We start from the raw sequence: 26,623 nt of genomic DNA, 5'->3' as shown, positions 1-26,623 counted from the left end.
AAAATATAGAGAATAATAATACAAAGTAATAATAATAATAGAGTAATAGAGAAGAAAATCGAGGTCAGAGATTATTCCAAGGTTGCTGGTTCAACATCATGTTGGCTGCAACATCAGCAAAATGAAGCGAAAGAAAAACAAATCACAAAAAGATACTCAAACAAAACCAAATAGTGGAAGATCAAGTCAAACCTACACACTGTTCATGACATTTGGATATTTTCTCATTTTCTGCACTTCCGAATCTATCCAAACCCTCAGCCTTAGCGCTGAGCTCATTGTTATGACGAGAGGACATCCGTATTTGTTTTTCTCCACAGACAGATGCTTGCTGTCAAAACAGTTCGGCCCACTCGTTTAGCTTCATTAATGAAGAGCAATTGACGGCACGATGCCGAGGGAGATTGAGGCCTGTTCACTGCAGCTCTTAAATGAAGCAGGCCAGAGCGAGCTCTTATAAACCCACACAGGACGTGTCACTTTATAGCTTCTTCTCTCCTAACCTCCACATAAAAAACCCCCAGCCTCCCGTCTCGCATCCGGAATTCCACCCGGCGTCCAGTAAAACCTGGTCCTTGTCTTTTTCCTTTTACTTTTACACAAAGTGACTTGCGCTCGCTTCATTATACAAGCTCGCATTTCCATAGAGGGCTAACTCGCTGAAACCGAGACCTGGCTTCATAACATAAAACAAATGGCTGGCCCTGTGATAAATGGTTCTATTAGCAATCCAGATTGTTAAACTCAGATATAACGGAGCGGAGGGCAGAGGGGGGCCCATTCGTTTTCCCTTCACTTTGCACGCGTCGAGCGCTGCAAATAGTTTTTTCTTTATGTGTAAATAACATATTAAAAGTCAGCATTAGCGTGTTCTCTGATAGAGAGGAAATTGTTGGGAATAAATAACTCCGGACAGGAGGCGTAAACCCGAGAGGAGGTTTAATAGAGAGAGCCGGGCTGTGCTCCGAGGTGGGCATGACTTAGGTGACGAGAAGCCTGCGGCCCGTTGTAAACCACACGCTGACAATAAAGCAGCGTAACAGGGCCATATATTAAAAGCGGCCGACTCGGCTCGGGGTTCAAGGACCTTGTCTCTGAGCCCCTGCATATTCACTTATCAGCGTCTGCGAGCCGGAATAATAATACGGATTACTGTGATAAGTAATTGGCCTGTCGTGCCGTGCTGGCACACAGCTGAGGCTCTTTAGCACTCTGAAGCTACGGACCGAGGCTGTATTGGCTGACCCATGGGTTCTCTGTCTAGTTAGATCGCAGTGAGTCTTCCTCCCAGAAAAGAGGGCCAATAGGGGTCAGAGAAAACAGGGGCAGAACTTGGGCCGTCCAAGTCTAGCTGCTGCTGGGGCGTAATTTAAAAGTGCAGCAACTTTCAACTTTTTTTGAATGAGACAAGACTGAGAAATTAAACTTTGCTCAGTGCAGTTTTCAAGCAATCAATCCATGCATACCAAACTCTCTCTCTCTCTCTCTCTCTCTCTCTCTCTTGCTCTCCTGTTTCTCTTTTTCTGTCATTCAGCTGGAAACCTAACAGTGCCTGTTTGATAGTGCTGTGCTTCATGCCAAATCAGAGTGCACACATCTGTCCTCTTACCCCTGCCTTCTGCACAGCTGTTGTAGAAAAGTCTTAATGCATCCAGATTTTCAGAGACTATGCTTAAGATATATATTTTTTAACTCATTGTACTTGACAAGAGTTCTCTAAAGAACCTGAAAAATCACAACAATGACATTAGAAATATATCAACCACCGTGATATACACGCTACAAGATTGTGGAACTGTACTGGAACGCATTTCTTCCAATAGATAACGTCTCAACTGCTGTTCTGATGATGGAAGTGGAGAGTATTATCGAACGCGACGTGAATGAGTGTGTGTGATGTGTTCCGGGACAGAACTGGGATCCTGGCTATAAGACGGATGAAAGATATAGGCCAAGTTCTGTCTTTGTTTCCAAGCCCGAGTAGGTGATTTTAGATGCTATCACATTCCCTCCATCTGCATCAGCTTTCTCACTTATTAGCTTATTTGCCTAATCCAAATCAGACTGAAGTCGATACTTTTGTTTTAGTTTGCTTAATTCAATGCCACAGTAGACCAATTTATCCAGACTGGGAACAAAACCGCAAACAGAAACAGAATCGCAAAGGTCTTTGGACATTTCCTTTATATACAGATCAATCCTGTCTGTTGCTCAAGCAGTTTATTTTTTGTTTCTTTTTCTGTCTGATTTCTGCATTTATTCCTGGCCGAATAAACTACATCAAAGTGGAGAAAAATGCACCACAGAGCCCACACACCATCAAGAAGCCCTTACCTACCCTCCTAACCAGAGGTACACTTCCACCCTGTCTCTTTCACATGGTTCTCCTTGATTTCACTCATCCTACCATAAACCCCCTGAGTACAATTCGTGCCAGTGTTTACCGACATGACGCTAACTACAATTACATATATTTCTGTGAAATGTAAAACGGGCCACGCCAATGTGAACTTCATCGCTAAGTAATAGCCTGAGCATAAGGGTTAAACCCACTCTGCACCCCTCCAAGAGGGGATTAGTCATAACGGAGCTAAGTTCACGGCAGAAACCCCACTTCACTGAGACCATTCACACACATGACCTCAGCATCTGGGTCTGAATCGGCTTCATTCAGTCGCACCAGTCAGATTTAATAAGCAGGCCAGATCATATTTATATTATGATTTCAGCTCCGGGCATGATCAGATGTCATTTTAATTACCGTTAGCTCAGATTGGAAAGACACTGCATTTTAACAATACACTCATTGTGAAGGGGATTTGCTGCTTAATGCACATCTGGGAAACACAGATTTCTTTCGTTTTTAAAGGGAATTCATTTTCTAATTGTTAGCGAAGGGAAAGAAAGCTGTGTGTTGTAACACATGTGATGGACTAATAATCAGTTAGTTAATTTACTTCAATTCGATTCAGTTTTATTTGTGTAGCGCTTTTAACAACGAACACTGTCACAGAGCGGCTTTACAGGGATATAAAAATTCCGAACGGAAATGATAAAGATTTTCATTTACATTTATCCCTAATGAGCAAGCCAGCAAAAAAAAAATCCCTGAGACGATATGAGGAAGAAACTTTGAGAGGAAGCATATTGAAAAGGGAATCTATTTCCATCTGGATGACACCACACACTAGTGTGATTATAAATAATAGAAAACTGCACACTACAAAGTCAAGTCATGTGCAGTTGTTTAACCAAGAGCTTTTGAGCAACTTATAAGTATATGAGCATCAGCAAAACATCTAAATTTACTGTACTTTTAACAAACTGTGATTATTGTTGATTTTAAACTATAATCACAAGCCATTCCTTCAGTATTAGTAAAACCCAATTCCAGAAGTGAGGAATAAAACCTGACATGTTATAGAAAAATCATCAACGATGCTGTGATGTGGAAGAAATGAGAGAAATGGAGTGTTACCACCCTAAAATTGATTATTTTCCAATAAATACACATCATGTAATGCTTTTTTCCTCTTATCCCACACCAGTTTGCTAATTTGCTACACTTTTATTTATTCAAGAAACTTTTTAAATCCATCTGTAGTTAAATTTAACGTTGAGGAACATCTATGAGACAAGTTAGTTCCTGTTATTACTTATGTCGTTCACTCACCAGCCTCCTTTTTTTTGTCATTCTCCTGACGTTAATAAGATAGAAAAATGTAGTTTGTCATGTTGGAGAAACAAGAAAGCACAAAGCCCTCTGTTCTGCAGTGGAAAAGCTACTGACACCTACAAAGTGCTGACACCGGAGACTCGTTTCATGAAGCATAAATAAACATCTCCTGAGTGAAACCTTCACAATATCAACATCTGTATGGTTTTCTCTGTTAAGAAAAAAATCGAATCGAATCATATCATTTATTCTGATAATTTCGCTGAATTTCATAGGTGATGTTACAAAAAATTAGTCAACTTCTTTCTGGCTAATCGAGACAGAATTGAGAACTAGGCAGCACTGTTGTGTTAAGCTGTTTAACCATCATTCCTTAATAATGCCAGGCCACTAAATCGCCTCATCAATGTGTAAAAACACCACAACGGTATTTCCATTTCAAACACAGCCCTCAATTTGTATCTTTGTCAGCCTCGGGATGTCCGTGTCCACTGCCATTCTGACTAATTTATAACATTTACACTCTGGAGGTAAGAACAAGGCCTTTCAGCCTTATTATTAGTTGCTTTCATCAAATTCCTTTACTTTTGTCCCCTGACATGCTCCATGCTTCCTTTCTCTCTTTTCCACTCTTGAGCTCTTGATACTTCTCGTGCCACAGAGACGGAATTCTCTCTCGGCATGAAAACACGTCTGAAGCTGTAATTACTGCCTGCCTTTGGCAAACTCTGACATTTACAATAGTATGTGTTAATTATAATTCCACTACACCGTTTTACCTTCTAATCAAACTAATGACGGATTTAAACCACTACTTGTCCAATATGCAGAATATTAACCGCTATGTTTCTCAATAAAGGTCTATTTAATATGCCTTTTTATATAATTAACATCCATTTAACTCCCATGATGCCACTGTGTGGTCCAGATCAACTGATTTATTCAAAATTTATTCATCGAGTTTTCTTTCCTTTACTATGGCATGCCAACAAACTCCTTCATGAATGTGTAAAAGTGTCAGACTTTCCCATGCACTATTTTCCATTTCAAAGGTAACCCTCAACTGGCATCTTTGTCAATCTCACAAGGACCATGTCGTCCACTGCTCGGGTTTCCGTTTTGACTAATTTATAACATTTATACTCTGGAGGTAGGAACAAGGCCTTTCAAGCTCATTATCTGTCGCTTTTATCACTTTCCTGCTGACATGCTCCCTTTTCTCACTCTTTTCTACGCTCTCCCTTTCCTCTCCCTCCCTCCCTCCCCTCCCTCCCTCCAGTAACTTTCATTAACCTTAACACAAATGTGGCCTGTTTCACGCAGCACCTGTCTATTAAACTGTGGCCTTGCTTCTTTACACTCTCTTAGTGTTAACACTCATGCTTTCTTCACTCCAGGCTTCATCTAGCAACATAATATGTTTTTTTGGCCCTTGATTTTATGATAAATGTTCAATGCAGGATCTTACAAGAGAGAGTTTTTTCTCTTGAATCTACACAGAACTAGAAGTGGATGTTGGATATATATGTAATTGTTCATTGTTATAGACTAAAACGTTTTTGGGTAATGTGAGTGGAACCTGATGTGGGTTTTTCTGTTTTTTTTGCACCATTCTTTGTACACTTTCTAGTCAGGTCCCGTAGTCTGCAGGAGTTTCTGAAATACTCACTAACTGGCACCCGAGTTACTGAGGTCACAATTATTTCCTCAGGATTAAACTAGGTATCATGAGGCTGTGATGTGGCAAAATATTTGTTCCCCTTCTCTGCCTGATTGTAATGTTGTAAAAAAAAAAAAAAAAACCAAGCTGGAAAATGTTTGTGTTGTTTCCCATTTAGTTAACAAAAGGAAATAAAATGGATCGCCTCAAGTTATATTACGATTTCTATCAAAACCCGAGCGAGGTTTCCGTCTGACCTCACAAGCACTTTTACAGGCCATGATTTGGATTCTCAGAACAGCACAGTATGGATAAAAAATATTATTATTATTATTGTAACGTAATGCAGTTTATCAGTTAGATTCAAACACACCAGTGATGTGTCATGGGTAAAGAGTGAATTGCATTCATCTGACCAAATCTTAGGCAGAGACCATTTAACCATTAAATCATTTTTCACCACAATAAATATCACTGTAATGAATGAAAATTAATGAACAGTATGCATGTGTGTGTGTGTGTGTGAGAGAGAGAGAGAGAGAGTTTACAGTAGGGTGTGAAATAAAAGAGAATCACGTGAAAGAAAGGTGGAAGTATACCTCTGCTTAGGAGGGTAGGTGAGGGTTTCTTGGGCAGTTCGCTGAAGCCGTTGGCATCCAGTCCAGCTGTTTTGCACTCTTTTTTCTCAGCAGCTGTGGAGGCACTGGTCTCCATTGTGGCAGATTCTGTTGGAGCAGAAGAAAGAGAAACGAGTCAGGATGCATCATGGAAAAGCTTAGTGAGACAGTGTAGACACACCACTACCATTGCTTCCCAACAGAGGGCATTCTGAGCAACTTTTCTCAGAAGATGCGCCGTAAGCTCTTCATTTTAAAAGCTCTTCAGTAGGAGGTATCGTACTCACTAACATCACATGGACTTCATATCACATCTTCTTGTCATTTATTCAAACCTCAGAGCTGAATGCTTGGCTTGATGCAGAACCCTTCTCTATTTGTAGTCTCTGTTTAAATGTGTGTGTGTGTGTGTGAGTCTTATGATTCCATTTATCATTATTATGAAACACTTTACATTACAGTTCCCTTAACAAACATGATTTACAGCAGTATTTAACATTAACATCAACATGAACCATGACCTTTGATAACAATGGGACTTAATGCATGTATTAATTGACATTTAGTTACTTTAGTATTATACGTTTTGGTCTAGTTAAAGGTAAAGTATGGTGGGAGAACCTTGTAAAATTATAATTTATTAAATTTATTTTTTAATAAATTTATTTATTAAAATAAATTTATTTATTTTTATTAAAAAAAAAAATTACCCCAGTGATACTTAGTGTATTAATGCAGACCATCATAGTGTGATAATAATTACAAGTTAACTATATTGTAAATGTAATTTAAGGGAATATTAATGGTATTATTATTATTATTAATTACTTTTTTATCTCTATTCTTTGCCTTCTATAATTCCTATTTGAATTAATTAGTAGTACCTGAACATAGTTTAAACAGACATTACTTAATCCACAGATTTGTATCTTCAACCACCCTCAATAAATAAATAATGATAATAAACGATATAAAAAACGGATCGTACCATGAAGCGACAGTGTTCTACATCTGAAGTTCAGGTCGTCCTGGTCACAGCAACCAAATGGTGCACAAGGATTATATCTTTCTGCTGTATGACTCAATACCGTGTCCTGGCGGTCAGCCTCTATGACGGCTTTATTCGTTTACTCACTCATCCATCTCTTATCTCTCGCTTTTTTCACTCAAGGTAAGCCGATTAAGGGAGGTGCCACACTTGCGCACTTCGATGGCATCTGTTTCGGTTTTTGCTCGGCCAAGACTGTCCCGGGCTGCACAATTTTTTATCGTTTTAGTCGTAATCACAATTTTCAGATTATTTCGTTAATTCAACATGATCAACTGCATCAAAGATGAAGAGATGTATAAATCTTGAGATCAGCCCATTAAACTGCAGGCTTGTGTTCAAGATTGTTTGTTAGTTTGTTTGTTTAATCTTTTGTATATGCATTCGCAAGTGAGGAATATAAATAATAACTTTATTGCATTTTTTTTTATTCATGTATTTGACGATTCAATGTATATAATTATTTATTTGTTTACTTATTCATATAATCATGTTTATATAAATTATCAGAATAATAGTTTGATTATATTATCTAATTGTTTTTATATTAAATTGCAGTGGATACAATTAATTTTTATTCTTTTATTTGTTCTTTAAATGTTTTACATTTGTTTAGTTTGTTCTTAAATTATTTTCAATATATATTTCTGGATGAATCTCATTGACATTGATGCAATAATTGAACTAGATAGATAGATAGATAGATAGATAGATAGATAGATAGATAGATAGATAGATAGATAGATAGATAGATAGATAGATAGATAGATAGATAGATAGATAGATAGACAGACAGTAACACAAAGACAGGTTGTAGATTGCACACTGTATATCTTACATATAGTCAGTATACACAAGGTAATGTGATAGCTGACCAGAAGTTACTAGTTACTACTGTACACTGTGGCAAAACAGCCTGTGTTGTGTTCATTTAGTTGACTAATTAATTATGAATAAAATAATATTTATAAAAAAATATATATTTTTGTGTATCAGAGTCGTCTCACTGGAACCTACGCCTTTTTGAGAGGATTCAAAGAGCAAAACTGAGATCGTCTTCTCCAAGACTGTAACAGCTGCCTGACGTTCTGCTGCCAAATCCGTTATAGAAAAGAAACGTGCAACAAATCCTGTGATCTGTTTATGAGACCCGGTCATCACTTTTGATCATTTATCATGCATCAGAATAACACAATCGTTCCATAAAATCAATCTTTTGTGCTTCTTGGCTTGGGATCTTCCGAACATTGGCAGACCGATGTGATGACCGCACTCTTGAGCTATGCTGTTTGATTGACAGCTGCGTTCTATCTAAACTATGCATTATATCTAAACTATGCGTAAGCTGTAACTGCTGTGTTTATCTAGGTGTTAGAAAGTTAAGACATTTAGCGGGCTAACACCTAACTCTGCGTCTAAGCCAAGGCTTTTTTCAGACACAGTGACTGACAAAGCATTCTGTTTCCTCGCTAACTCATTATCCCACAATCCCCCACACAGATCAGGACCCCATGGAGCCATCCTGGGCCACCAGCGTGACATGACAGGATAGTACAGGTGTCAAAGACCAAACAGACAGATGGCCATGAGAGCAAACAGGTAACGACAGGCACTTTCTCTCTCTCTCTCTCTCTCTCTCTCTCTCTTTTCAGTCAATGGTCATCTGCCAAGAGCTGGAGAGGAAGAGCGAGGGAGGAAGAAGAGGCAGGAGGCAGGACAAAGAAGGGCTAATCCCTGATCAAAACCTCCTACGTCTCTCTAAGACAGAGTTCATCACAGTTCAGATGAGAGATTTGCCACGACCCCACGTGAAAGATGTTTCGGCAAAGATGGAGCAATACTCCACAGTTTTGCACGAGACAAGCGTCTGTAATGACAGCGCTGCAGCATTGAGCACAAGAGCTGAATGAATAAGGTTGTGCCTTTAGAACTATTTGTATGCTAGCAATCAGATCCGTACGGAGACTGAAGAAAAGTTTCACAACTGTATAATTAAACATGTTGAAAATAAAGTTCAGAAGCCTCGTGGCAGGATGGCAGTGGATCCAGAGGGAATACTGCACTAAAGGCGGAAATCTGCCCGGAATGTCTCCATGTGGAGGCTTTTCCCACGCTGTCACACATATAGGGTCAAGATATTTATATTTATATAAACACGAATCAGCCATAACATTAAACCCACCTGCCTAATATATATAGTGTGGGTGCCCAGTGTTGCCAAAAAAGCTCTGAACCTTCGACGCCTGGACTCCACAAGCCCTCTGAAGGTGTGCTATGGTATCTGGCATCAAGATTCTTGCAACAAATCCTTTACATCCTGTAAGAGCAGGTGTACCATGCATACATAGCAGTATCTGGATCTATATTTGGATTTAAACCTAAAGTGGACATGGCCTAAAGGAATTTTTTTTATCTTTCTTCCTTTTTTTCAGGGGCATACCACAATCCACACTAGAAAACACTGGAAAAAAACCTCAGAGGTAGATATGCCAGGACTTTGAGCATGCCTTTTGATTGCTGGCAGTTTTCTGACAGTTCCTCAAACTCAGCTACATCACTCGAGTTCATAACTAGAGCTGCATGAGGGACTGTTTTCCAAATCCCTCTCGTGCAGTAATATTTTTTGTACCTACCCATGATATTTTTTTGTACCTACCCATGATATTTTTTATTGAATGTAGACAGTTCTATTTCCCAAAATATATACATACTAGCAGCATAAGCTTAAGCATAGCAGCGTAAACCGTTCCCATCCTGACCAGGCAGTCACTAAGGATGTTTTTTTACCTTTAAAGTTCGTGGTCTTTGTTTGTCCTGTGAGCTTCATATACACATGAAAATAAAATAAAAAAAACTGCTCACCTGAATTTTTTTTTTTGTCTCCTGTGTAATCCCAGTCCCAATGCTCACATATAGTCCCTAAAAATAGTTTCTAAAAAAAAAAAAAAACCTGAGCTCAGGATCAAACCAGGGACCCTGGTGCTGCACTGAAGTGCCAAAAGTGAGAAATTGTTGTAAGAAAAAACTATAGCTACGATACCAGATGCATAACAGCCCATAAAAATATGTCAGATCCTCCTCTTGTGGTCAGAACATGAGAAAGAGGTTTTGTGTGAATGTTTTCACTTGACTGCATTCGAAATGGTCAAAGACAGAGATTTAAATAATACACACAAAGAGTAAAGAATTTACGGATTCAAACCGCAATCTATAACCTCTATTCACACACAGGCCTTTCAGCCGTACACAGCCTGAGGCTTCCCAATCACGCTGCTGTTTCTATTCCAATCCCAGCTCTTGAATACATGAAAAGAGGCGCGAAAAAAGGTCTGACGGACAGGACTGTGTGCTCTTTGGGGCAACAGCGATGGCCTGCTGTCTTTGAAGAGATTTAACAGGTGTAAGGGAGCTATTCTGCTTCACAGACCAGACGGATGTGCTCCGGTGACGCTATACTAGTCGCATCAGAGCTCTCATTAGTCGCAAAGGCCTAGGAGCAGCCTAAAGACGTTTTTTTTTTCCTCTCGTTAATTACATTTGCCTTGTGGCAAAGAGACTCTACAAGTGCGCTCAAAAGCTTCAAGACTTCTAAATGACAGAAGCGTCACTCCACATCAAGTGTGAACAAGAAACTGCAGCCAGGGTGTGAATGTGTGTAATGTGGCTGCCTTTTTTTCTCCAGAATGATACGGATTAAGCTTGATCACTTCAATCATAATGTCGTTATGCCAAGCATTTAAATAACGCATACATGTGAAATCCTCATCAGCTTCACACAAAGCGAAGGATTAAACAACTGAGAGGGAATGATTCGTTCTGCCTTCATCGGGCTCCTTGAGTTAACGTACGCAAGAGCCGCATACAGAGCGGTTAACCCCAACCCTGCTTTGTCAACCATCGCCTCCTTTAGGTACACACACACGGCCATTCAGCAGGGCATGATAACTAACAATAGGAGGCTTTAGCGAAAGGTAATTGAGGAGAACAACAACTTCTGAACTTAACTCTCTCCCATTCAAGGCCCTTATTGTGTTGCAATCAATGACATGTTTGTTTTAGCACCTCGTTCTCTCTCAGCAGGCCCACAGCTTCTGTTCAGGCGCCCTCCCTCCAAAATCCTCCTAAAGAACACTGAAAAGGAATGCAAACACATTTTTCAAAGAGCTTGTTTGAAGATCTTAACTCTCTCTTCCTCCTTCTTTTTTGACTTTGACTTTAAGAGAGACGTTGCACTGGTTAGACTGCCACAAATCCTTCAGGGGGGAAAAAATTGTGTCTTTTATGCAAGTAAATGTTCTGCACATGAAGAACGCTTTACATCTTTGTGTTATTAGGACAGACAGCTGACAAATGCTCTATTAAATGTCTACGTTTCATTCTCAGGTGAACAGATGCGTTATGGAGAGAGAGAGAGAGAGAGAGAGAGAGAAGAGGTTGATATGTAATCCAGTCCATTTCCTGTGTGACAATTTCATTATTTCAAACAAAACCCAGCTGCTAGACATAAAGCATGCGTAGATTCCTGGGCTATTCATGGAATTAAACTGATGTCTCTCAGTGGGCTCTTTAAGATGATGTCATTTGAATACTTTTACATTTTTTGCACGATTTAGTTTGCAGATTTTGACTGATCATTGATTAAATTAATGACATTATGAAATACCATTGCTTAGCAACCTCTGCAGGATCTGGACATAACAGCTAAGCTGATCTTGATCATAGTAGCCATTTAATTGATTGAGGGCTAGCAAAGATCCTTAACTAGCCATAAAGTGTAGAAGCCTTTATTTGTCACATATACATTAAAGCACAGTGAAATTCTTTCTTCACATATCCCAGCTTTGTTGGAGGTTGGGGTCAGAGTACAAGGTCATCCATGATACAGCACCCATGAGGCAGTGAGGTTTTAGGGCCTTGCTCAGGACTGAATGGCAGGAATGGCAGCTTGGTGGTGCTGGGGTGGCAATGGGGTAGCTTAGTGATGCTGGGGTGGCAATGGGGTAGCTTAGTGGTTAAGGTGCTGCACTACTGATCGAAAGGTTGTGAATTCAAGTCTCAGGTTCACCAAGCTGCCACTGCTGGGCCCTTGAGCAAGGCCCTTAACCTCCAACTACTCAGCTGCATAAAAAACTCTGGATTCAAGAGTATGCCAATGCCTGAGATGTAAATGAATTGCTTGAACCCTGATCATCCAATCAACAATGCAGAGCCTTAACCACTTGAGCTGCCATGTTAAGGTCACACCATAAAGGACTACCAGAGAAATACTGTCATGTCCTTTCCCAAGACCTTTAACACCTGTTTAGTCAGTTTCTAGAATAACAATAAACAGCATCCTGGTTTGAGCTGGAAGGCTACAATAACTCAAGCAACCACTTTTTGCAGCCATGGTATTCAGAAAAGCATCTCAAAAGGCATAAATTCAAGACAGATGTGCTACAAAAGCAAAAGATCACATCAGGTTCCACTCCTGTCTTTCAACAACTGGAATGTGAGGTTACAGTGTGTACAGGCTCACAGAAATTGAGCATTTGAAAACCAAGCAATGATTTTTCCAATCTGCAAAATGTCCGAAAGCCTGTGAATTATTTTTTCATATGTTTATCTGCTCTGCTATGACGTTTTTCCAAGCACTCAGTTCGCCGAAATATTTTTCTGGACTGCCATCTGTAGTTGAAAACCCTCACTGAAGAATAATTATGCTATCTTCCAGGTGCTTGGAATAAAATCTCGCATTGCAAAAGATCTCCGTGAAACCAAAGTGCTTTTTTTAACCACTGAACTTAGCAAACAAAGGATAAACCTTAACAGAAGTGAAGTAAGCTGAAAATTCTACATGTTTATACTTGACGAAACATGCATCATGTCTACGTACTTTACGACCAGGTAGTCGTGGTCATCCAACACATTCCAAACATGTCACGTATGTTTAATGTGCAGTGAAAATAGCTTTCTGCTACACGGTTCAAAATTAGCATCTATTGCTGCAATAGAGCACGCAGGGGCCTCAATTCGACAAATCCAAGCCGTCCGAGACAGAGTTGGGAGAGAAAGAAAGAGAAAGAAGCATTCTCTATGTCTGATAAAATGAATGTCTTCATATTCCAGGTGCACTGAGCTTTCTGGAGAGCTGTTTGGCTCATCATGCAGGATTACTTACAGCAACCAACAACCCATCATGCTGAGTAATTACAGCCCGAGCTGTCGGCCAAACAAATGGCTCTGACAGAACACTGAAAGGTCACGCAGTGAAATCCCGGAGAATTCATTGAGCTGTTTCTCTCTCTTGTGTTCGCGTCTGGTGCGATCGTTCAGATACACTGCCGGTGAGGCAAAGTGCTCTCTTATGGCATATAGTAAGGTTAATGATACCTACATATGCAGGATAGAAAGAACAAAAACCACCAAGTCTCCAGGATGGGAGGTCAAACATCAACAGTACCACTAGATTTGAATATTTACTGTATGAAAGCAGGTAGAAGTTTCAAACTGTATTAAATTCCATCAATCCCCTCAGCGCAGCTTTATCTCAAGAACATTATTTTAACCTGTACGATATTTTAGGTTGTCGCGTGTTGTCTATTTATTAGAGCTGCAGATCTTTCTATTCCAACAGAACCTGCTAGGTCCAAGCTGACATTATTAATACTACTATAAATACTTATCTTTCAGTTATTAAGGTTTGGATTTAACCTATATAATTCACATGAGGAGTTAATTGGATGATAACTATAAAAACGAAAATGATTGATAATGGATGCGTGTGATTTCTGCCTCTGTAACTAAATAGAAAACAAACCACAGAGCCCTTGATTAAGCTTTCCAGAGCGCCCAGTCTTTGTCTTGTACAGTATATATGATTAAAAAAAAACCTCTTATTAAAACCTAACATATATAAGTGGCATACGCTGCATTGGATAAATAAAGAAAAAAACACTGGCATACATACGGCATGTGACATCCACAGTTCCAAGATGGCGGATGTGATGCAATGCCTATTGCGCTGGGGTGTACAAGAACGTTTGCTTTAACTTCAATACCAATAAAAAGGGGGGAATTGAAACACAGAATTGGGGCAGGAAATGGATTGAAACTGCTCAAAATTTCAATTTGTTGGAGTGGATTAGGCCTAAGAGTCACTTTGACTTTACTCTTATTTGAGGTCTGATGTTTGGGGACTGTCGGGTGTGTTCTTTAAGACTTAAAGTTTATTATGACCAAATTGTCTTGGGCAGTCCCTTAAAAATCATACTAAACGAGCACGACATCCTACATCAATACTAATAGGCCTGGTCTTATATAACAAATGTCTTAATATAATTACAGTGAACTCCATTGTGTGACCTGACCTGGACCCTGCCATTGTAGTGTAGTACAGAAATTTACATTCCCACAAGCCCAGTGTAGTGAACTGTGAGGCAGTTGGGGCTGTTGTGTGGATCACTTGAGTCAGTGGGAAGCCTGGGGGTGTTTGTGGCTTCCCTCTGTGAGAGAATGCAGCAGGGGGAGGCATGTGAACCTGTGGATAATGGAGAGAGGGGGGAGGTTGAGGTGAGAGAGGGGTCCTATGGCTTGGATCACACCCCCTGCTGGTAAGTGCAATATCCTGTGGGTGATCTCTGTGGGTTTGGTCAATGTCAAACAGATGTTAGGATTACAACCCCGGCTGAACTTCTGGAGAAGAGTCTCTGATGGGAGGATCTGTCCTGTCTTTCCAAATCAACCTCTAGAATTATTACCGCTCCGATGTGCCAAGCAGAGCCATTTCACAGGGTTACATAGCTGAGACGCTTTTCCAAAAACACGCACATCGCTCTTGCCTCGGGCTATGGCCTTCAAAGCAAACCCTTGGGGAATCTTACTATTGCTTCAAATGCTGGGCCTCTACAATGTTTTCTTCATTTTTTTAACGTTACTACCTTTGATCTAGTGACCAAATGGTGTTGTTAAGAGACACTTGTAGTTTAACAGCCTGGCTGTGCTGTAAACGTCCTCTTCTGTCACTGTTTGAGGACTGAGGCCAGTCAAATGCCTCACCACACACTGGACTAGAGATTTAAGAGTTTGCCAACAAGTTGAGATGGTCCATTGTGCAGACATCCAGATGGCAGCTTAAGAGATGCCAAACTATGAGGCAGACAGTATAACAGCTAGCAGAGGACTAGCATTCCAGGTACCAAGCTGTACCAATCTCAGTCTCATATCCTAAAGGGCCATGTGATTCCTTCTGCCTTCTTTCCTCATCATTTTATAAGATTTATGAGACCACAGCTTTGAATACTGGATTCTCCTCCATGATACTGTTCAGAAGTCTGTGCTCTTTGAAGCTAGAACAGGCTGAAAATTTCCAGGGCATGGCTCTGCACAAACAATTGACTAACTCCTGCACCGCAAAAACCAAGTTGGCTTAAAAAAAAAAGACAACAAAAAAAAACTTCCTTCTTTCTATATCCTGATGCTAAAATCCTCCCTGTACACTCCTGGGACGATAAATTTATTGGAGCAAAATGTCAGTATGATTTATCCAGCCACCTGCTTCAGTCTTGACCTTACCTTAAACATAGCATGCATAACTGTATCATGGGTACCCAGCTGAATTGAGTTAAAAAACACACGGCCAGACAGGACAAAATAAAAGCTTGAGAAAGAGAAACGAGAGAGAGAGAGAGAGAGAGAGAGACTTGTATAGGCTACTCTATTCCAAACTAAAGTGGTGGCAAAGATGAAGGATGCAAGTACAGCTGTCTGAGAGTCATCGCTATCTCTGAGATAGTGCAGACCAAGAGCTCTCAGCTGGGCCCTGACCCCAAACACTGATTGTACGAGGGTGTTTGATTGATAACAACTAACACATGGAGCTTTTTTATTCAAGGCATCTCATGTAAACCCTGTCTTCCCGTTAGTCTGTTTTCGGAGTCTGCGGCTTGGCTGCGTTTTGCTTTCTTTCGTTTTTCATCTCTCTTCATTTGAGTCTAATGAAGAACATGCCCTGTGAAGGCCTGGGCTGTAGCTCTGTTACTCAGACAAATAAGTCATCCAAGGTTGCGCCACCACAATGAAGATTTCTCTACAGCTACATTAACCGAACCGCTATAATGTAAACACGCAAGTCCTGCAATGCCGTGGCTTGAATTGTTCTGCACGCTCAAAAGCAGCTGATATTTGTAGTTCATTAGGGGGTTTTCCATGAAGTGTTTGTCTTAAATGTGTATAGTTCTGGAGTGAAAGTGGTGATGATGCATTGGCAGACCCACAGCATGCTGCTGTCAAAACTTCTTTAAGAGCCCGAAGAGCATCATTTGGTTGCACCATCCCTCTAGGAATTAATTAAGTTGTGAATCAAAGGCCGCCAAGAGGCGCTATGGATACCCGTCACATTTCATAGTGAGGCGAGTTTCTTGTGCCCCTGGTGGCATGCAGACCTTTGATTTCAAGGCATCTCATGGTGTGTGATGTCCTTTCATGAGACATTCGCTGTAATTAGATGAAGCTTGATGCTTGATTGTTTCTGCTTGATGAGGACTTCTTATGCCTCGGTTGATGTGGCTCTGACTGATCATTTTAATCTCACCGAATTAGTTTTTGAATGAACTGAATCTGAGTTTATTACAGCTCTAAAACTGTGCTGCAGAACATGGATGTCTTGCAGTAGGAGGTGAAACTCAAACACTTGAACAAATACCAGCAAGAGTAGATCAAATCTCATAGGAAAAGAAAAAGAAAAGAATTTGATCGGATCCTGTTACAAATTTAGCTTGAAATATCAAAGACTTGCTTGTAGTGCGACAATGTAAAGTAGCTGAATAAAGAAGGTCATGTTATAATACTATAATGCTAGCTATGTGGCCTAATGTTAACCACAACGACAACAATCTATTACACAAAGCCTTTATATAATTCATAACCCCGTTTTCTGTAATTATCATTAACTTTATTTATGTTTGCAATATTTGTGATTTTTGTGGGGAAAAGTTTGCCTTAAAAATAATAATAATAATAATAATAATAATAATAATAATAATAATATCTGTATTTTTGGCCTGTTTTCTTATACTACGTATTTTGTCCTGTATATTAAGTGGTATCCTGCCATCTCTTTCCAACAACTTCTTAAAAATCAAATAACAAATAAATAAAATCCAGTACTTCAACTTTCATGTTTCTATGTTTAGAAACCAGACAAAATCTCCCATCTTTTTTTAATATATATCTAAACTATGAAGCTATGAACGCATTTCCTATCCTGCACCATTATGCAATTTCCTTTCCAAATAATTGGTAAATTATAGAGTAATATGTAAATTATTGTAAATTACTGAGCAATATGAACATCACAACAAAATAAAATCTACAATTGTAATTATAGATAAACAGAGGCAGTCTCAATTATACAATATTCTATATCCTATGCTGCATATGCATATATAACGTGATGTCCTTCCAAGGCCACTTAAAGATCAAGACATTATGAATTCTACATAAGATTGATGGTTAAAAACCTCATTCTAAAGAATTTATAAAAGCAAAAAGGAACCTCCTTTAACAAGCAACATTCGGTTCATTAGGCAACTCTGCTTAGTTCTTTTAAAATCACTACCTTAACATTCATTTGTAAAGCAGTGCCCCAATTTTTTCTCCCTTTCTTTCAAGTGATTTAATGCAACCTTTCACAGACATGCAGCTTTCCATCCTAATTCATGATGACTAAACTTTTTTTGTTTTAATAGTTGTCTCTCATGAGCGCCTACGTGTCATTTCTTGTCTAAGCCCAACAAGGAATAGCTCCTGAACGGCCGCATTCCTTCATGCAAAAATTCACCTTGACACATGCACGTCTTGTGGCGCCTTCGTCTTCCATGTTATCCCGCGTCCCATATGGAGTTTATCTACGCCTCTTTGATGAGCATTCCCATGAGGTCGGGAGCTCGGGCTGCTGGAGAGGGGGAACGGTTTACTGTGCTCTTCATCAGAGCAAGTCAACGCAAGAGGGGATTCAGAGAAAAGAGAGAGAGAGAGAGAGAGAGAGAGAGATGCTGGCCACAAAAATTGCCAGAGGACAAATCACCCCTGACTGGTGGAGAGATTTCTCAGAGCAGACAAGAAACAAAAATATTAGTGTTCCGCTGGTCTGGGTTTATGGAGGCAATTACATGTTTGCCCTTTAGAGAGACTGAAATAATACTTAGCATGGGAGATAATGCCAGCTAGTAATAAAAAATTGAACAAACAAACCAAAAAAAAAACTTTCCTACTTAATGACAATATAATAATTATAATAATAACGGCATTTTAACGCGAAGTAAAATCAGTCAATGATCAATCTAAGCTCGTTCTTCCATGCTTCAACCGAAGCAGATAATGAACCCAATATGGCAACAAGAAACAATGGAACCTGAGAAGTTTCTGAACCCATTTATCCAAAATCAGCCCGGTATAACATAACAGAGATTTTCAGGGGTCATTGCCTCCATTGAGACACTACAATGAAGTGACTTCTCCAGGGGTCAACTCCCCTCGGATTCCTCCATATAGCCAAGAAGAAGTGACTTCATATACTCCAATGAGAAAGCCCATTGTGCTCGGTAGTCTTGGGGAAAAAAAAGAAAGGGGGAAAAAAAGAAAGAGATGGTCCCCTGCTGACCTGGGCTCCAAGCTCAATCACTCATAGAAATGTGGAGTTACTACCTAGACTGGGAAAAAAAAGTCGACTAGTCTGAAAGGAGACAGGATGTCGGCTGAGAAAAGGGTTAAGATTAAAAAAGTGCTTCAGGTTTCAAACCAAATGTTTGGTTAGAAAAATAAAGGAGGTCTAATGTGGCTATTAAAAATGCAATTTTAAATGAGGGAAACATAGGCATAAAACAGCAACAAAAAAAAGCAAGCCCTAAACTTTTGACCTATTTGCTCATCTCACTTGTGGTTGTGTTTGTATTTTGCCAGACTATTCAGGATGATAGTAAGAGAGGGTTGTAATAGAACCACAGTGCTCACAGGGTTTAGCTCATCAAAAGAAAACAACAGAGGGAAAAGTGTCATTTGATGAAGCAAGGCTGTGTGGGGTTGGCAAAGGGCAAGATCTGCTGCCCTTTTGCCCTTCGTGGCCATAGATTCAATATGCTTGTGGTTAAGATAGATGCAAGAAACTTAACCATTTTGAACAACAGTTGCTTTATAACCAAATGGCTTGTCATTCAGAGTTGCTAAGGTGACACTTTTTACACCAAACTGGGTCATTGGGTGGTGTTTTTGGGCTACTTTAAAAATAACCTGTGGCCTTCAATATCTTGTTTTAAAGAAAATCACTGAAATACAATCTAACCAATGTCTACAAGCATAGGCCAAGGCAAACAAAGGGAAAGTGTAAGTGCAGACAGTGCATCAACGATACGCTATGTCTCCACATTGCGTGAGTGTTTTCAGAGTGACGTAGCGAGACTAGTGATCAATCATTCTGTGCGTTTTTTTCTGATACTGCCTACTCTGGGCTGACTGAGTTTACCTAATTCAAAAGCATACACTTGAATGCTCAATGTCAACAAATTGGGTTAAATGTACACAGTTTGTTTACGTACATATATCCCACGTGAATTGATGGTGTATTTTTCAAAGCCCTGACTAAACCTGAGCTCCAACCTAAGTTGATTATCAAACCCAACTTGATGGTATATGCAACACCAATCTTACTGTCCTTCCACACATATTCTACCCACATTCATTTAATTCTATAGTTATAGTTCCTCTCAGTGCAAACCAAACGTCCTCATGACATTTTATAATGGAAATGGCTTATGTTAACACTACATGAATCGATCGCACTTACTCGACATAATCCAATCGAGAAACGAGAAACTCGTTTAAATGAAGATGAGTATAAGAAATCACGTTTCGATAATAATTTTAAGAAAAGTATCTGACATATTCTCACATATTCCTTTTTTTTAAAAAAAAAAAACAGTGAACATACTGCAAAGATTAGCAGAGGAAAGGGGGGTTATGGATAATGGATAATGGTTGCACCAGGCAATGATCAAAGGCCTGTATTGCAGATACTGCAAATCAGAAATGTGTGCGCACCACAGTGACCTCATTTCCCTCCTGAAGAAATACTGGGAAACACAAGACAAATGTGTCTCCCTATTCCCTATTCCAGCACCTGGAAAATGTAATTGGGCTGGAAATTTTGTTTACTAAATATTTCCAGAGATGCTGAATGACTTATTTCAACTTATTCATAAATATAAACAATGAAGTGTAATACTGACACATGCACTAGATTTTATGTGTCAATCTATATCTAGGCCTATTTTTCATTTTATTAATAATTTAAAACTGCCTGGTAGTCAGTGCACTTGAAAAGTGCAATTTCCCGTCCCAAAAATGATCAGTGCATAATAATAATAATAATAATAATAATAATGATAATAATAATAATAATACAAAAATTAAAGAATACCCTTACATACTACATATAACGCACTAAAATAAAACTGGACCTATAAGCAGCAACAATATTGCATTTATAAAGGTATATTTATATATATTATTTTATTTATTTATATATATATATATATATATATATATATATATATATATATATATATGCAATTGCTTCGCCAGTGTACCGCATGTTCGTGCGGGAATGCGTGAAAATGGCGCCGTAAGGCTCGCGGGAGTGCGCGGAAAGGGGGCGTGGTCACTCCGCGGTCCGCCGCGGCCGGTGAGCGCGAGCTCGGCCGGACTGAATGAGCTGAATGGGATCCCGGCGCTCTTTCACATCCTTTCAAAACCTCTTCAGCCTGACTGCTGGGACTCTTCATAGCGGACAATAGCAAATGCACTAAAACTTTTTTTCTTCTTTTTCTTATGCTAATGCCTGTGACCGGGTCCTCACATGAAAAAAAAATCCCACTCCCACCAACTGTTTTTTCGCCTCTTCCTCTAGGATTTAAATGGGCCAATTAGAGTTTTTTCCCTGCTTTTTTGCCTTGTTCTGCCTCCTTGTCAGCTAAATTTCTAAGCACACAGGCCTTTTCATTCTCTCCAATGAATTGCAGAGTTTCTTCTTCTTCTTCTCCTTCTTCTTTCTCTCTATCTCACTACCCATATATAATGATCACACCAAAGCCACTTGCCTAGAGATACCATAACAAACAACACATGGAACTAATTGCTGATATTTATTCCGAGACTTTCTGCATAAAACTACAGTAAGCAGCCAAGGAAAGCTGCTCGAGTTCGGAGAGCAAACACAGGGCCTTTCAACTAACTGCACGAGCCTTTCAGACACTCTTGAGCTCATGATAGCTAGACTTCACAAGACTTAATTACACTATGCATGTCTATAGAACACGCAAAGTTTGATCTTTAATGACGTGGTCTCTTTGCCAAAACTTTGCATTGTTTTTTGACATGATGGCATTGTGGCATTTATGCAAACCAGTAAGTTGCTAGTGAGTGAAAAAGAAACGGTAAAATATATAAAGGTAAAAAGGATAAGATAAGATAAGATAAAAAAAAAAAGTTTAAAATTTGAATCAGAAAAAACAAACAAACAAACAAACAAAATGCACGTGCTCAAAAAAGTAAGCAATCACATTTTAGTTAATAGTCTAAACTTTATACATATATATATATATATATATATATATATATATATATATATATATATATATATATATATATATATAAATAAAAAACTCCAGTCCCCAGTTATGGCATGGTGTATGGTTTAAATTTTTCCCAATCGGAGCTCTAATGGCACTGGCGCCTCTCCACCTTTCCGATCAGATTGTGTCCCATATGGATCAAGTTGCAGACAAAAAGATTTTTGAAATTCCAGCGCGAAGCCGGTTGAAAGTGCAAACAAGAGTTTAAGAGCAGCTCTGATCTCATTCACGTTATCAGTGCATGAAGCGTATAATGCACTTTAAAGGCAGGTTTGTTTATTTTATTTATTTATTTATTTTTTTAAATCAGCAACAGTGTAAACAAGCGGGCAAACAAATCGGCTTTATATATATATATATATATATATATATATATATATATATATATATACGTATATATATATATATATATATATGTATATATATATATATATATATATATATATATATATATAAAACCAAAGCACTCAAAGTTTCTAAGAAACAGAAATGCACATATGCATTAACTTACATGCACTACTTATAGACGCACAGTTTCTTTTATAGTGTGATGTGTAGTGCTGCATGTGTGAGCTACAACTTTTCCATATATCTATATAACCTTGCTATTATATGATCCTACCTGTTTTTCCCCCCCTCTTGATGTCGTTCCTGATTCACGTGTCCAAAGCTGTGCGCTCTCTCTTCTTCAAGCCAAACTTTTTCGCTGCACAGAGTAGAAGCTTGTCCTTCGCGGCGGGACCCGAAACGCCATCCGAGCGCAGCACAAACTTCGCCAAAACTTTGCTCCAACCCTCCGCGATCATTCAGTGCACTTCACACAAGAGTTCACGCGTCTTCACGTCACTTCGGATCAGTGCGCGAACTTTTGTTTTCGCGCATCGAAGCCTTCCTGCAACCAAACCATCGCTCGCGCAGAACAGAAAGGAGCTGAAAATGCACGGAGGTTTGGAACGGTGTGTGTGTGTGTGTGTTTGACTGTGTGTGAGAGTGTGCGTTGATCTCTCCAGGCTGATCTGTGTTCAGTTCGATCTCCTTCTCTTCCCCTCTGGGCTCTCTCTCTCTCTCTCTCTCTCTCTCTCTTCTCTGAGTTTAACCATTTGCTATTCCAGATGGGCCGGGCTAGTGGAGCGCGCGGGAACACACACACACACACACACACAGAGCGAGAGAGAGAGAGAAAGTTTGGAGTTCTCTGTTGCGTAGAAAAGAACAAACACAGCAAAAAAAAAAAAATCCCACGTGTACAGAAAACACAGTGTTAATGCATCACTAAGGATTTGGTTGTATGGTGTAAAAGTGCGTGTTAGTACGATTCGGTGCTCCTGAAAAGAGTTTTTTTTTTTTTGATAGCTTGCCAAATATCCAAGCTCCAGGCTTAGACTTTTAGAGTCTGAAACCCTCAAAGATTCAGTTTTAATTGTGACAGGGGTTTTTATCCGTGCATCTCCCATCCGTTTGCATTAACCAAAAAAAAGTTCATTGTTGATTTTGGTTCAAAAGCAAAAAAAAAAAAAAAAATCTGAGCATTTGCTAAAGTCGTTCATCTTAAGCAGAATTTGAGTTGATGAAAGCAGAAGAAAGATTCGGTGTTAAATGAACTCTTTCAGTATTCAGCTGCATGTAAAGAAAAACAAACTAAAGTGATACATGCATACACCATCATCAGCATACCCAGTGATGAATTAACACTTTCATTAAAATGTCTGGTGTTACTATTACAGTGTTGATATAAAAACATGGATCAATCCCTGCAATGTGTCTCTATACAGCAGCTAAATGAACCCTTACTGTGTTTATAGAAAACAGCAGGAATACACCAATGTTTGTATTAAACCTTTTACAGTGTTTGTATAGGAAGAGCCGAGTACTCTAAGTACAGCTAAACTTCAGCTTAAAGTTTTGTTTTTCGTTTTTGAATAGAAAATCGGGATTAAATCTTAAAGCGTTTATATAAGAACAGCTAAATTAATCCTTTGGGTGTTCCTGCAGAACAGCTGGCTTAACCTTTAGAGTGTTTATATAAGAACAAACAGATTCAAACTTACTGTGGATATATATACAAACATGTGAAATGATCCTTTTAGTGTTTCTACAGAACAGCTGGCTTAACCTTTAAAGTGTTTATTTAAGAACAGCGAATGACCTCTTAATGTACCTATATGAGAACAGTTGGATTAAAGCGACTACAATTACCCTTAGAGTATTTCTGAGAACAGCCAGATGAACTTTTATAAATGGTTCTTAAAGAACAGCTGGATTAACCCTTACAGCATTTTATATAAAACTGACAAATTGGCCATCGCAGTGTTTATATACGAACAGCTGGGTTAATCCTAACAGTTTTTATATAACAACAAATGGATTGACCCTTAAAGTGTTTCTATAACAACACATGCATTAAGCTTTACTGTGTTTATATAAGAACAGCATGTTAATCATTACAGTGTTTACATATGAACAGCTGGATTAACCTTTACAGTGTTAACATACGAATAGCTGAACTAGCCCTTATGCATGAACAGCTTTATTATCCTCGATTAACCCTTTACAACATTTACAGTAGGCCTATGTACTATAAAAAAACAACAACAGCTGTCTTATCATTTACTGTGTTTATCTAAGAACAGCTGGATCAACCATTATAGTATTTCTATTCAACAGCTGGATCAGCCCTTAAAGTGTTTATAGAAGAACAACTGAATTATCTCATACAATATTTATAGGGTGGATGGATGAACTATTCAACATCTGGATTAACCATTACAATGTTTGTTTGAGAACAGCTGGACACAAATAAACACTGTTCGAGTTAATTTAGCGCCGTTTGCACTGTAGGCAGCAGCACTGTACTGACATTATCTGAGTTTATTTTGTTAAGTAGTCTAACGGAGGACAAGTGAGTGACAGAGGACAAGAATCCTAGGAGATATTATTTCTGTGTATTGTATTATTGTATACAAACACAAATGTTCTGACCAGAAAACTTTCACAAATTTTAAAGTAAAATATCAGTCATTCAAATGTTCCAAAGCACCTTAAATACCTGTCTCTACCGTAGACAGATTTTTTTTCAGGATGTCATAATAAAAATTGTGACCAGAAATATATGACTGTAACATTAAAGTTAAAATGTCTTCTTTATGTATCTCTAAGTTATATGGCTTCTATGTATTTGTAAGAATCTGCTTGTATCTAGTCACAATCAAAACACAAGTGTGTGATAAGGAAATTATCTGGGGGAGAATTAATAAATTAATAATTGTTTTTCATTTCTTTTAGTGGATTTGATTTGCTGAAATAAATTTCAAATCTATGTCTATGTTTCAACTTTTAACAACCATACTTCTGCCAAGAGTTTTATTTAACATATAAAAGTGTCGGGCCTTGGATGCTTAAAAACCCAGAATGCATTGTTATATCTAAACAAAATTTTTTTTTATAAATCTGTACAAATGGTATGGCTACGCCTGAATAAATGGCTACGTCTGATAAAGTCTTTAAATTAAAATTAAATAGTTTATTTCCACTAAAATGTCGTCTGAACAGTAGAATCAGTTGGCACTAATGGCAGCCACCGCCATCTAGAGGATAAAGAATAAAGTACATCAAAAGAACCGGACTTACTCTAGTGTAGTATTGTGTCTAGTGTAGTATTTGACTTCATTTAACACACCTTATTCAACCAAATCTAAACTACACTTCTGAAGCCTGTTAGAAGTGTGTGGGGAAAAACCCAAATCACCCCAGGACTTCCTTTGTCTCAGGAATAAACATCCCCTCTGGAGTCAATGGCTGGCTTTGATTGAAAACTGAAGACTCACCACTTAAAAGAAGACTAAATCAACAAAGCTCATTAAAAACAATGTACTGTCTTCTTTAATTCTATTAACTCACGCATTAAGCATCAGCATATGTAACAGGGTCTTAGCCTTCAGTATTCTTAGATCATGACCTGCTTGAACTTCATGAAGATATGTTTTCAGCTGAGGTTTCAGTGCAGTGTTAATGATGTAAATGCAAACATCGCCGTCAATGAGCCTGAAAAGTGGTTTGAGAGGAATATTAAATTCACATTAACTTTATGCTTGGATTCAATGTGTATACTCTCAGGTTAAAGGATATTAAACTTTACCCTTTCTTTGACACTGGGTTAGTACCCTTAATGGTACATATGCATTTTATACCCAGCTTTCATTTATACAGACTACTGAAGGTTGTCACCACCAAGGACCACCAAGCTGCCACTTTTGGGCCCTTGAGCAAGGCCCTTAACCCTCAGTTTTATAAATGAGATATAGTTGCTCTGGATAAGGGCACCTGACAAATGCCATAAATGTAAATGTAGAGTAAAGCTTTAAAGCTACACTATCTGCAACTTTTAAGGAATTAATAAAAAAGTAATTAAAAAAAATAAAGATATAGACACCCCAGTGACACAGAACGGTATAAAGTTTACTACCCTTTATTCTGAGAGTGCAGTCAATCAGACAGTTTAACTTGATCTCATCATTCGTGGTTCTTTGGTTTTACATTGATGCTTGGAGGCAAAAGTCACTAAAGGAAAGAAGAAAGAAAGAAATTCCCAAAGAGGGAAAAAAAAAAAACTTAAAAGGAATCAAGACTCAAGAAGAGGGAATCTATCCTCCTGTGGCTGAACCATAAAGTTATTCATACACAGATACAGCAGAAATATCTAGTACTTATTTAACATTAAGAAATTAGTGAAATACGCCACGCTTGCTGAGGCACAAAAAATTGTGGAAATTAAGAAATGTTTATTTATCATAGATGTGGAGCACAGTGTTGTCATTAGGGATGATGGTATACAGATACAGCATTATTAACTGTGGAAAAGTGCCTTCTGAAAAATCCCGCTTGATACAGCAGCTACCGGCTGCCAAAACACACACAGACTGTGGTTAAACTGGTAGCCCATCATCATCACTGCCAGCT

General features: G+C 38.8%; 1 protein-coding gene across 2 annotated transcripts in view; it reads right to left on the bottom strand.

Annotated features, from left to right (window-relative positions):
* Window positions 1–22,728, bottom strand: part of gli2b (GLI family zinc finger 2b) — an 85,667-nt gene extending 62,939 nt beyond the window's left edge. Inside the window, exons 1-2 of one of the 2 annotated variants that reach the window (XM_058401147.1) lie at window positions 22,290–22,728; window positions 5,936–6,061 (exon numbers count right to left, since the gene is read on the bottom strand). In XM_058401147.1, coding sequence (XP_058257130.1) covers window positions 5,936–6,050 — 115 coding nt within the window. In that variant the 5' untranslated portion in view covers window positions 6,051–6,061; window positions 22,290–22,728. Of the gene's footprint in view, window positions 1–5,935; window positions 6,067–22,289 lie in introns of both variants that reach the window. The other variant, XM_058401148.1, reaches the window with a different exon arrangement.
* Between the last annotated feature and the right edge of the window lie 3,895 nt (window positions 22,729–26,623).

This window comes from Hemibagrus wyckioides, linkage group LG10 (assembly GCF_019097595.1).
Source record: "Hemibagrus wyckioides isolate EC202008001 linkage group LG10, SWU_Hwy_1.0, whole genome shotgun sequence".
In the NCBI taxonomy this organism is placed as follows: Eukaryota; Metazoa; Chordata; class Actinopteri; order Siluriformes; family Bagridae; genus Hemibagrus; species Hemibagrus wyckioides.
The sequence above is the reverse complement of the archived record's forward strand: the minus strand, read 5'-3'. Positions and strand labels throughout refer to the sequence as shown.